Source organism: Protomyctophum bolini (assembly GCF_963924005.1).
Source record: "Protomyctophum bolini genome assembly, chromosome: 3".
Lineage (NCBI taxonomy): Eukaryota > Metazoa > Chordata > Actinopteri > Myctophiformes > Myctophidae > Protomyctophum > Protomyctophum bolini.
In genome coordinates, this window is record NC_137864.1 from 26,770,062 (window position 1) to 26,782,527 (window position 12,466).

General features: G+C 40.7%; 1 protein-coding gene across 4 annotated transcripts in view; it reads left to right on the plus strand.

Annotated features, from left to right (window-relative positions):
- Window positions 1–12,466, plus strand: part of dclk2a (doublecortin-like kinase 2a) — a 70,553-nt gene that overhangs the window by 38,906 nt on the left and 19,181 nt on the right. For all 4 annotated transcript variants that reach the window (XM_080760575.1, XM_080760577.1, XM_080760576.1 and 1 more), the window contains exons 6-11: window positions 658–752; window positions 4,733–4,820; window positions 6,284–6,389; window positions 7,359–7,416; window positions 8,002–8,121; window positions 8,487–8,633. In XM_080760575.1, coding sequence (XP_080616701.1) covers window positions 658–752; window positions 4,733–4,820; window positions 6,284–6,389; window positions 7,359–7,416; window positions 8,002–8,121; window positions 8,487–8,633 — 614 coding nt within the window. The remainder of the gene's footprint in view (window positions 1–657; window positions 753–4,732; window positions 4,821–6,283; window positions 6,390–7,358; window positions 7,417–8,001; window positions 8,122–8,486; window positions 8,634–12,466) is intronic.

The following is a 12,466-nucleotide window of genomic DNA, read 5'->3' on the forward strand; positions in this document are numbered from 1 at the left end:
ACACACACACACACACACACACACGCACACACAAAAATATGTTTATATTACTCCTAAACATTTTGCCAAACATCACACACTCCTATCCTCCAGGTGAAGACCTGTGCCCAGAAGGGCACTTTTTCGAGTTGGTAATTGCAATGCCTTCTATTTAATTGGAAGCACTTTTGTACAGCTCATATTGGATTACCCAGATAGGTAGGCCTCCTGCTGGAGACTGACGCATTATGACTGGGTGTTTTGGTGCCAGAAGCCCGGAGAGAGATGGAGAGAAAGAATGTGTTGTTTAGAAGGATGAATCATTCAAACAATAGGAGCTCTATTCTCTGGAGCACTGAGCCTCACTCCTTGGTGGGCTGCGGTGAATATACACTGTTTATTTTGTGGGTATACTGCAAGAAAAAAGAAAAAAGAAAAGAAAATCACTGATAATGTCGAAGGCCCTTTCATATAATGACCTTTGGTGCATCAGTTTTTGTGTTCTCGTGGTTCATATAGACATACTGTACAGTAGAGCTTGTTACAGAGCTCTGGGGTCAAACCCCACAAATGATATACAGTAACGGTACAGTACATCCCATTTGATTATTCTTTCCTGTCTCTCTCTCTGTAAATTGCTAATCTCTCTATCCCCCTCTCTCACACAACTGTCTGCAGTAAATGGAGCCCCTGGAAGCCAGATTTCAACCCCGAGATCTACCAAGTCCTCCAGCCCTTCTCCCACCAGTCCTCGGCCCACACGCAGTTTAAAGGTGAATCAGAACGTGTGAGCACACACACACACACACACACGCACACACACACACACACACACACACACACACACAAACACACACAAACAGGTGAGCGCTTGAATGAATGTGATACAATTCTGACAGAAGCAACTGGTTAGTATTATGGTAGGCTACAGTATACTCAGTATAAAAATGTAGTTATTTCTAATTAAAGGACTAGGGCCTTCTGTAAGCTGCTTGTTCATAACACAGTGCCTATCTGTTCAAGCTGGTCGCCAAACCTCTCTCCCTAGAGAGATACTGGCCCATACTAAGCTTTAAGTCGAACGTGGACTCATCCATCCATTTGCTTTTAGTCATATTTGGACTCCTCCATCCATTCCAATGTTATGTCTTACTTGTGCTGCTGGCTGTGTGTAAGTCTCCTGCATGGAAAGCCAACATCTTAGCCTCTAGCCTAAAGGGGAATTCGCCCATGGGACTGGGGAGATATTACTACTACTACACTTGATCTCCCCTCACCGGGAAACCCAATCTGGGTCTTAGCACCAATGTAAGGCCCGGGAATCGAACCCAGGTCTCTTGTGCGTTTCTGAGCCACTACTGCTACACTTTCATAACATTTTTTTGCATTGATGAAGGTGGAGACACTTTCACTGCAATCTTAACTATTCTATACTTTATACTTACCATGTAAACTAATACTTAGTTGATTGGTGTTGGCGCAGTACTTGGCCCTCTCTTTTTTTAACTCGAAAGTCTTCGCAGAAAATAGCCAATCCATTGTAGAGCTTTAGGAATGTTCCCCCCAGAATACGTCTACGGATGCCAGGTTTCAAGTGGTTAAAATACTGCCATTAGGCCATAGTGGTCAGGTGTTGGCCAAACCACCTTATGTGGTTTGGCAAGAAGTCAGAGAAATACAATTCTCTGTAAGGGTTTTTTAAAGACAGACACCAGTAGAAATAAATGGAATCCCGCCCACTGTCTTCACTTACGGCATTTTATTGAGCAACGTTTCGATGTTCAGACCTTACAACGAACCCCTGTGTTCCAGTCTGATTCTCTGCATTCCGTGGATTTGTTTTGTCATTCGCTACTCAGTCTGGAAAGGGTCCGGGACATGTAAAATGGTTAAATGGACCCGTGGCTTCTGATTGGTCTGTGGTGTGGGTTGGGGATCGTCGTATCAATGCGCACCACGCATCTACTGCTGTTGCCCTGCAACGTCCCCTTATAATTCACTAAACTCACCCGACACAGTCAGCCGTCAGTTTTTTTGTACTACTGAATCTGACAGTGGTCTACTGAATTACTTTTTACCGTAGGTTTTTTCTTTCGAGTCTCAAACTGGCGCTATTTCTTTCAACGGTGATGAGAAGCATGGATAGAGTGGCGCTGGCTGGTGACGTATCAGCTGCCTGCTGGCCAGTGGCGAGTGACAAAACAAATCCACGGAATGCAGAGAATCAGGATGGAACCCATATAGAGGTGTATTCATTATCCCCAGGAGAAATGAAGGTGCTCATTTCAAATGAAGTTGCACAATTACACTAGAAGGAGCTCCATTGATCTTATTCCCAGCCAGATTTGGCACGGACATGTGGAAGAATTATTTCCTACTATTCTGCCACCAAAATGTGGAATGCCCTACCAACAGCCACAGCAAAAGTGTGACTCTCACTCTCTACCTTCTTCAAAGCCACCATAAACAAGCACCTGTCTGCAATGTGCAACTGGACCTAAACAATTCTTCTTGCTTGACAAAAGAAATGTCCCCCCACAGTTTTTATGTATATATACTTTTATTGCTTCTAGTATTGATGGTTTCTTGTATAGTATTGTATGTCTTTACATGTCTTCATGCATTTAATACACAGGACCACAATGGAAACAAACCCTCAGGGCTTTTTGTGTTAGCATTAGTGTATATCTGTACGTCTGTATTTTTTTTAAACTGTTAATAAAGTTTTGAATCAATCAAAAACACCATGCCATACATTATAGTAGAAAGTAAAATAAGGTATTATGCAGTTCTCTGTAAGGAATCTACTATTATTTTTTAAATGGTTCCATATGGAACCTTTTTCAAAAGATATTGTATAGTGTGAATGGTGCATTTTTCGTATGCAACCTTCTTTTGGAAGAGTGTGAGCCTCCGTAGTTGTGGGAGTGAGCAGCCACAAATCTAGAAGGTGGGCTGCTGGGAAATGAGAAGTTGAGAACCACAACACCCACAGACATATAAAAAAAAAGAATACCGGCAATCGAGCTTAGGAGGAAATATCTACTACATGTACAATAGCTGAGACAATATAATGGATCCTTAAATTAGGTCTCTGTCACAATGCCCTAAAAATGCTACAGCTGAGACTCATTGAAAATGGTCTCTCTGTACACATGTGCAGTACAAATTATTTAGTCACAGAGGTGATGGGTTTCCCAGCTCAGATAAGTGCTTTTGGAGGAAGTACAGTACATCATGATAGTTCTTCACACCTTGTACTTGTGAAGGGCACATTTATATTTGGATGCCAATTCACCATTAGCACAGTTATATAAATAACTTCCCTACGTCTTTGCAAGGTGGCTCTTACTGTAAGTGCACAAATGGCCAAACTGTGAGGTATTCTGAAGAATTGTTTCACATCTGAGCCAAAAGCATCTCATTTTTTATACCTAGAGACCACACCACCGCCGATGAGCAGCTGTTCCCAATAAATCACAATGTAGTTTTACGCAGTACATCCAATAAACCTGATAAGTTTGGCATGATGTTGTTGGCTAGCTGTTGGTCTGGAGACCATATTGAATTCTTCTCCTTGTGAGGGACCGCTAACGTAGAGCCAGTGAGCGAGAGTCTGAACATAGTCATCTACTCAGTGAAGCCATTCCTCCATAAAGAGCACAATCTATTTCCCAGAATTCCACGGCCACAAAAAACACACAAAAATGTGCACCAGTTCAGGACGCCGTGACGGAGGCGAAACTGCCATTCCCGACTGTGCTTTCTGGTCCTCATACATCACTGGCTTCCCCTCTGCATTCTACCAGTTCTATCTCCACACGCGGCGGCGCTCCCTGTCCACCACTTTCAATGTGCTTGCATTGCATTCCTTTATTTCCATTACATTGCCAATAGTCCCCTTAGCATCGCGCCAGCGTATATTTCTGAAAGCCGCTATTACTCACTCCGTCCATACTCTAAACTAAAGAAGTATATTTCTCTTCAGAAGCGTTGTAACCTCGACACAGCATAACATTAGAGATGAAGGTGCGTGAACCTCTAGTATATTACAATGGACGACAGACGTGAGCTGCGTGTGCAACTGAAGAAAAAACAAACGCATTATGACGCGAAGCCTTCATTAATTAACAAGACTTGACAGTGCATTGGCTTTTGGCTCAATGCTTTGTGAGTGCATTTCTTCATGAACCTCTCACTTACTGTCATGTTGTGAGACACAAATTGGCTCCCCTTCAGCATAATGCCATTAGACAGTGCATGTCACCAAACCCCACAGCATATTAAGTCTTGTTTTACAAGAGAATTATTATTCACCGCTTCCCACACACCATCTGATCTTCTAGGACAGGGGTACTCAACTGGCGGCTCGCGGGCCAGTGTGTGTGAGACCTGGAGGCGTGGTCAATGCTGCTTGGCCACTCAAAGCAGCAAATTGGCATTAGCCACGTCTCCATAAGTTAAGTCATAAGACCTGGTACTAAAGACATGCAAAATAGGGCCCTCTAATTCTGATCCTTGATCACTTTTTTCTGCTCAGTGAGAGCATCAATTAACCACATTCGTCAAAAATAGTGATCTCGAGCTCCAACTCTGATCAAACCAAACCTAATGTTATATAGGGTTTAAGTTGTTAAACATCTCTGATGATTATCTAACTTCATGCTTTGTTTGTAGAAGTTAGTTATTATTTCCTCTTAAAGTTATTGTTTTGGTCAGAGCGCTAAGCAGTTTTTTGTTGTTTCTCCTCCAGATCCCTCCATCACATTACATGTCTGTCCCCAATGTCAATGGCTCAGCCAATCATCACCAAGAACACTCCGACCGCCTGAGCCCTGAAGGTACAGTATGCCCTTTTTGTCCTCTCCTCTCCTCTCCTCTCCTCTCCTCTCCTCTCCTCTCCTCTCCTCTCCTCTCCTCTCCTCTGGTCTTGGCAACACACAGGACGTCACATGAACTCACTCACCTCCAGCTGTTCCACCCCCTCACCACCCAAAGCACGTGGCTCTGCACTGCAGGTCAAGCTCAAGCAGACAATAGCATTGTCACTGCCTGGGTACAATATTGCTGAAAACCTGGTTTAGGGATGAGTGTCACTGTATCAGCACTTGTGTGAGAAGACATTTAAATGTCCTTGCTGTGTGTGTGTGTGTGTGTGTGTGTGTGTGTGTGTGTGTGTGTGTGTGTGTGTGTGTGTGTGTGTGTGTGTGTGTGTGTGTGTGTGTGTGAGAGTGAGAGTGTGAGTGTGAGTGTGTGTGTGTGAGAGAGAGAGTGAATAACATACCGCTATTGGTTCTTGTTCTGCTGCAGGGACGTTGAGACAGACTTTATCAGACAGTGCAGGGTATCATACATACCAGTGTATTACACATTAATGTATATTGAATTACAGTATAGTAAAGTATATGCAAATTAGCTTTCCCACTTTGAAAACCACAGTTTGCTAGTTATGATGTAATACATTTATTATTACCATAATTTCAAATGGCAACATTCTACATTCTTACTAAAGTAACTGTTCTGCAGGCATTCTGTGAAACTGCTGCAGAGTCTTGGTCCAGGGACGGGGTAAAAATAAATACTAATTCAAAATGGACACGGGTGCATTTTTTGTCACTCTAAGTGAACTACTTTCAACCTACGGCATCCCTATTTTGGGAATGTCATTATAGGTGAAACGTTTCATAATATTACACACACAGAGACAGACAAACTGCCTATAACAGCCCAAACAGAGCAATATAATTTGGCTAGTTCTTTGAGTCTTTGTCAAAGAACATTGCTCTTTGTCATGCCAGCTATTGTTACATGGACAAGGTTTCCAAACCTGTACCCATAGTTTTTATGATTATAAGTTGGTACTATTATTATATATTATATATATTGTTATATTGTTATATTATTATATTTATCTTGAACACACACACACAGACACCCACACACACACACACACACACACACACACACACACACACACACACACACACACACACACGTGTACACACACATATACACGCTTGCACACACAAGCTAAAATAGCAGATATACAAGCTCAGAATACTTCCTATCAAGCTTGTATCATCAAGCTCATGAAGTGCATCAAGCTTTTTTAAGTGGTTAAATGAACCCTGCATTTTGCAGTGTAGGTTAAAGAAACATTGTGTATCCCGACCCATTGTAACCTGATGTCTCTTCAGTGTAGGTTAAAGAAACATTGTGTATCCCGTTGTAACCTGATGTCTCTTCAGTGTAGGTTAAAGAAACATTGTGTATCCCGTTGTAACCTTATGTCTCTTCCCAGCAGTCAACGGTAACCGATGTGTGTCTGCCTCTGCCATCCTGGACAAGTACAACGTTGGCAAGGTCCTCGGTGATGGAAACTTTGCCGTGGTCAAGGAATGTGTTGAGAGGTAGGTGACAGAGATTTGAAACAGTTGTAACATCATTGTACGAGAGAGTATTTTAACATGAATAAATGTATAGGATAGATATGTTAAAGTACACCGTAGGGTTGTCACAAGGTGTTGTGAGATTCTACTGTACGACTGTAGAGTAGAACTGAGTCAGTGCATGAGTGCAAAATGTGCAAACTGACACGCCAAGAGGCTACAGACAAACATGTACATGTACAGTATGTTATATTTACAATGCACACAATGTAATGGCTTGTTATTAACATTGTGTCGTTTTACCCTTCTAAGTACATTATGTATTTCCACTCGGCATTAACCGTTTGTTCGCCAATAAAATGTTATGTAACACGATCATGCCTTTGGCCTGTAGGTGATTAACCAATGGTGAAGTAAACTATTCAATATTAGTACTTATTCAATAGTGTTATGGTATTTTAATACTACACTAAAAGTGATATAAACAACAAGTTTATATCACAAGATCATAGCTATTCATTGCTGCTATTTTCTTCCCAGTATTACACTGCATTTTAGTGCACTGTTCACTTTATTGCTGCAGTTGACTTTACTGCCACCACTGCAGCCACTCTTGCTATTTATATTGTGTGTGTGTGTGTGTGTGTGTGTGTGTGTGTGTGTGTGTGTGTGTGTGTGTGTGTGTGTGTGTGTGTGTGTGTGTGTGTGTGTGTGTGTGTGTGTGTGTGTGTGTGTGTGTGTGTGTGTGTGTGTGTGTGTGTGTGTGTGTGCGCATGTGTGTGATTCCTCCAACATTCAGGAATACAGATGTTTTGTCATCCTGCCATATTTTGTCTATACTTGTGCTACCTTCATTATCTCGACTGAGCCAGTATGAATGGAGCTACAGTAGACAGAGCTAGCTTACCGCTGCGCTGCCATCTCTCTGTAGCAGACGGTCAATGTGAAACACAGCTATTGCATTCCTAATTGCAGTGTTTCTGCCTGCAGGTCCACAGGGAAGGAGTATGCATTGAAGATCATAGACAAGACTAAGTGCAGAGGAAAGGTATATCCTCTGTCTCCAACTACTAAACAGTACAATCCACAATGTCATTGAACAAAGCTCTGACATCTCTGCCCTGCTTACACTGACCTGTCTGCTAAATGCCTAGATTGTAAATTGTCCTCTGACTCCTCTCTCTTTCTCTCTGCCCCTGTCTTTCTCTCTATCCCTCAAACCTCTCTCTTTGTTTTCCTATTGTATGTATACTCATTCTGTATTCTGACGCTACTGCTCTCTCTCTATCTCTCCCTGAACCCCTCTCTCTTTGTTTTGCTCTTCCTCTCTCTCTTACTCTCACTCACACACACACACACGCACACACACACACACACACACACACACACACACACACACACACACACACACACACACACACACACACACACACACACACACACACACAATTCAGATGGTATTCCACAATACTTGAATCTCTGTGGACACCTTGTAGTTAGTCATTGTGTGTGTGTGTGTGTGTGTGTGTGTGTGTGTGTGTGTGTGTGTGTGTGTGTGTGTGTGTGTGTGTGTGTGTGTGTGTGTGTGTGTGTGTGTGTGTGTGTGTGTGTGTGTGTGTGCGCGTGCGTCCAGGAGCACCTGATAGAGAATGAGGTGGCCGTGCTGCGAAGGGTTAAACACCCCAACATCATAATGTTGATTGAGGAGGTGGACACTTTGTGTGAGCTCTACCTGGTCATGGAGCTGGTTAAGGTACTGTACACTAAGGATATAAATTGTAATGCTTAAGTAAGAGCTTATTTATCACACATGCTTTATTAAAATGTATTACAGGATTAATCGGTAGCATAATCGGAATTGGCCATATAGGCCATAAAAATGCCATATCTGTATCGGAATGGTCTCAAAATAATACAGATTATGTAATCGGTTTTCACCAGCAAAAAAATAAAAAAGGAATCTGCATTTAATTTGTGTACTCATCTCATTCAGTAGTCATTGGCAGTTGCTTTTTAATTAAATAAAGGCTATTCCTCCTTTTTAACTTTGAGTGCCCCGATCGTCTCTATTTTCTAATTGGTGTCCCTTATCAATGTTGACCATTGCTTTTGCTGCAGGGAGGAGATCTGTTTGATGCCATTACGTCATCTGCCAAATATACAGAGAAAGATGCCAGTGCCATGGTGTTCAACCTGGCTGGAGCTCTGAAGTACCTGCACAGTCTCAACATAGTCCACAGAGACATCAAACCAGAGAACCTGCTGGTAGGTTGCCTTCCGCCTACTGTACACAAGCAAAACATGGCACACCAATTTCTGGCAACAGCACACACTTCAAAGGAGCTCACAATATCAAGCATTAATGACAATTTGATGTCCTCTGGTTTACCAGTCCTTCAGGCCAGCATAGCGTACCGACAGAGGTAACTAGTTAGCTAATGTGTATTTAGCACACAGAGTACCTACCTTTGGCTCTAGTTTGGTACCAGTAGTCTCACAGAGAGTGCCTTTTGAGCTGTGTGCCGCTCGTCTTCAGCACTCCTGATGCCAGGCTTTCTTGGCACAGCGCCCTGGAGAAGAGCGCTGGACTTTTGATCTTCCTGGCTGTGTCTGACAACCTGGTCAACCTGACATTGAATCGTTATCACAACCACGAGGAGACCTTGTTTAACGTTATTTTAGCTATGCTGTTTGTGCTAATAACAAAGATGGACATCCGAGAGTAGTCTTATATGATGGTCGGACGGTACCAATTCTGGCCACTAGTGGCGCTAGTGAGCAATTTAATGCATAATTTGCATAATTAATTATGCAAATTAGTAATTAAAATTCTCGACATTCCATGAATTCCATATATATAATTAGCATAATCATAAATCATAAATATCCATAAATATAAATATCCATAAATATAATTAGCATATAATAGTTTATAATTAAATAATAATAAAAACTAATGATAGTTATTTATAAAATGCATGATGTGTGTGTGATTAGCTGATCTCATCTCTCTCTCTCCCTGCGTCTCATGTGCCATGCCTCCCCAAAAGCCAGCAGAGATGCTGACTCGAAGGTGTGAAAAACAAACAAATGTAAATTTGTTTGTTTGTCCCTGGGGGTGAGGTGGGGGGGATGGGCTCCCAGTCTTTGTGGAATGCCATGGGCCAGACATGCAAATTAAATGAAGCGCGGGGGTGGGGTGGGGGGATGGGTTCTGACCAGGTGCCAGACATGCAAATTAGATAAACAAGGGGGGGATGGGCTCTAACCAGGTGCCAGGTGCGACATGCAAATTAAATGAAGAGCGGGGGTGGGTTGGGGGGATGGGCTCCCCCCTTTGTGGAATGCCAGGTGCCAGACATGCAAATTAGATAAACACAGAGGTGGGGGCTCCACTCTTTGAAGTGAATTGTATGCATAAATTAATCAAGTTAGTATTTAAATTCCTTACATACATTGACAGTGGGTGTGTGATTCCTCCTAGTGGTCAATCTCTATATATATATATAATTACACTGCAATACCTACTATGCCCTGATGTGATCTCAGTCATCTAGGGCAATGTTTTTTCAATCAATGGTCTGGGGACCACCAATGGTCCTTGAATGTAATTCTTGTGAAAAATCAATGATACCCCCCTAGTGTTCAATCTCTATATAAATATTTACACTGCAATACCATTTATGCCCTGATGTGATCTCAGTCATCTAGGGAAATGTTTTTCAATCATTGGTCTGGGGACCACCAGTGGTCCTTGAATGTAATTCTTGTGTAAGTCAAGGATACCCCACCTAGTGGTCAATTTCTATATATATATATATATATATATATAATTACCCTGCAGTACCTACTATGCCCTGATTTCAGTCACCTAGTGCAAATGTTTTTCAATCATTGGTCTGGGGACCACCAGTGGTCCTTGAATGTAATTCTTGTGTAAGTCAAGGATACCCCACCTAGTGGTCAATTTCTATATATATATATATATATATATAATTACCCTGCAGTACCTACTATGCCCTGATTTCAGTCACCTAGTGCAAATGTTTTCAAGCAATGGTCAGGGGGGGCTACCGGTGGTCTTTGAGAGGGTATAGGTGACCCCACCAGCTAAATCATGGAGAGTTGGTAACCAAATAGGCTCCTTATAGATCTTTAACTCTATACTTTTCAATATTTGGTGTTTTGTGCGGTGTCTTTGAATTTTGTATGTTTCATATGGTACTAATGTGTCGGGGTAATGGTATGTCTAGTATTATTTTTGGTGTTTTGTGTTGTGTCTTTGAATTTTGTATGCTTCATGTGGTACTAATGTGTTTGGGTTATTGTCTGTCTTGTATTATTTTCGGTGTTTTGGGTTGTGTCTTTGAATTTTTTATGTTTCATGTTGTCCTAATGGGGTGGGGTATTGTATATATTGTATTATTTTTTGTGTTTTGTGTTGTGTCTTTGAATTTTGCATGCTTCATGTGGTACTAGGTGTTTGGGTTATTGTCTGTCTTGTATTATTTTTGGTGTTTTGTGTTGGGATCTTTGAATTTTTTATGTTTCATGTTTGTCCAAATGGGGTTGGGTATTGTATATCTTGTATTATTTTTTGTGTTTTGTGTTGTGTCTTTGAATTTTGCATGCTTCATGTGGTACTAGGTGTTTGGGTTATTGTCTGTCTTGTATTATTTTTGGTGTTTTGTGTTGGGATCTTTGAATTTTTTATGTTTCATGTTGTCCAAATGGGGTTGGGTATTGTATATCTTGTATTATTTTTGGTGTTTTGTGTTGTGTCTTTGAATTTTGTATGATTCATGTGGTACTAGGTGTTTGGGTTATTGTCTGTCTTGTATTATTTTTGGTGTTTTGTGTTGGGATCTTTGAATTTTTTATGTTTCATGTTGTCCAAATGGGGTTGGGTATTGTATATCTTGTATTATTTTTTGTGTTTTGTGTTGTGTCTTTGAATTTTGCATGCTTCATGTGGTACTAGGTGTTTGGGTTATTGTCTGTCTTGTATTATTTTTGGTGTTTTGTGGTGGGATCTTTGAATTTTTTATGTTTCATGTTGTCCAAATGGGGTTGGGTATTGTATATCTTGTATTATTTTTTGTGTTTTGTGTTGTGTCTTTGAATTTTGCATGCTTCATGTGGTACTAGGTGTTTGGGTTATTGTCTGTCTTGTATTATTTTTGGTGTTTTGGGTTGGGATCTTTGAATTTTTTATGTTTCATGTTGTCCAAATGGGGTTGGGTATTGTATATCTTGTATTATTTTTTGTGTTTTGTGGTGTGTCTTTGAATTTTGCATGCTTCATGTGGTACTAGGTGTTTGGGTTATTGTCTGTCTTGTATTATTTTTGGTGTTTTGTGTTGGGATCTTTGAATTTTTTATGTTTCATGTTGTCCAAATGGGGTTGGGTATTGTATATATTGTATTATTTTTTGTGTTTTGTGTTGTGTCTTTGAATTTTGCATGCTTCATGTGGTACTAGGTGTTTGGGTTATTGTCTGTCTTGTATTATTTCTGGTGTTTTGTGTTGGGATCTTTGAATTTTTTATGTTTCATGTTGTCCAAATGGGGTTGGGTATTGTATATCTTGTATTATTTTTTGTGTTTTGTGGTGTGTCTTTGAATTTTGCATGCTTCATGTGGTACTAGGTGTTTGGGTTATTGTCTGTCTTGTATTATTTTTGGTGTTTTGTGTTGGGATCTTTGAATTTTTTATGTTTCATGTTGTCCAAATGTGGTTGGGTATTCTATATCTTGTATTATTTTTTGTGTTTTGTGTTGTGTCTTTGAATTTTGCATGCTTCATGTGGTACTAGGTGTTTGGGTTATTGTCTGTCTTGTATTATTTTTGGTGTTTTGTGTTGGGATCTTTGAATTTTTTATGTTTCATGTTGTCCAAATGGGGTTGGGTATTGTATATCTTGTATTATTTTTTGTGTTTTGTGTTGTGTCTTTGAATTTTGCATGCTTCATGTGGTACTAGGTGTTTGGGTTATTGTCTGCCTTGTATTATTTTTGGGGTTTTGTGTTGGGATCTTTGAATTTTTTATGTTTCATGTTGTCCAAATGGGGTTGGGTATTGTATATCTTGTATTATT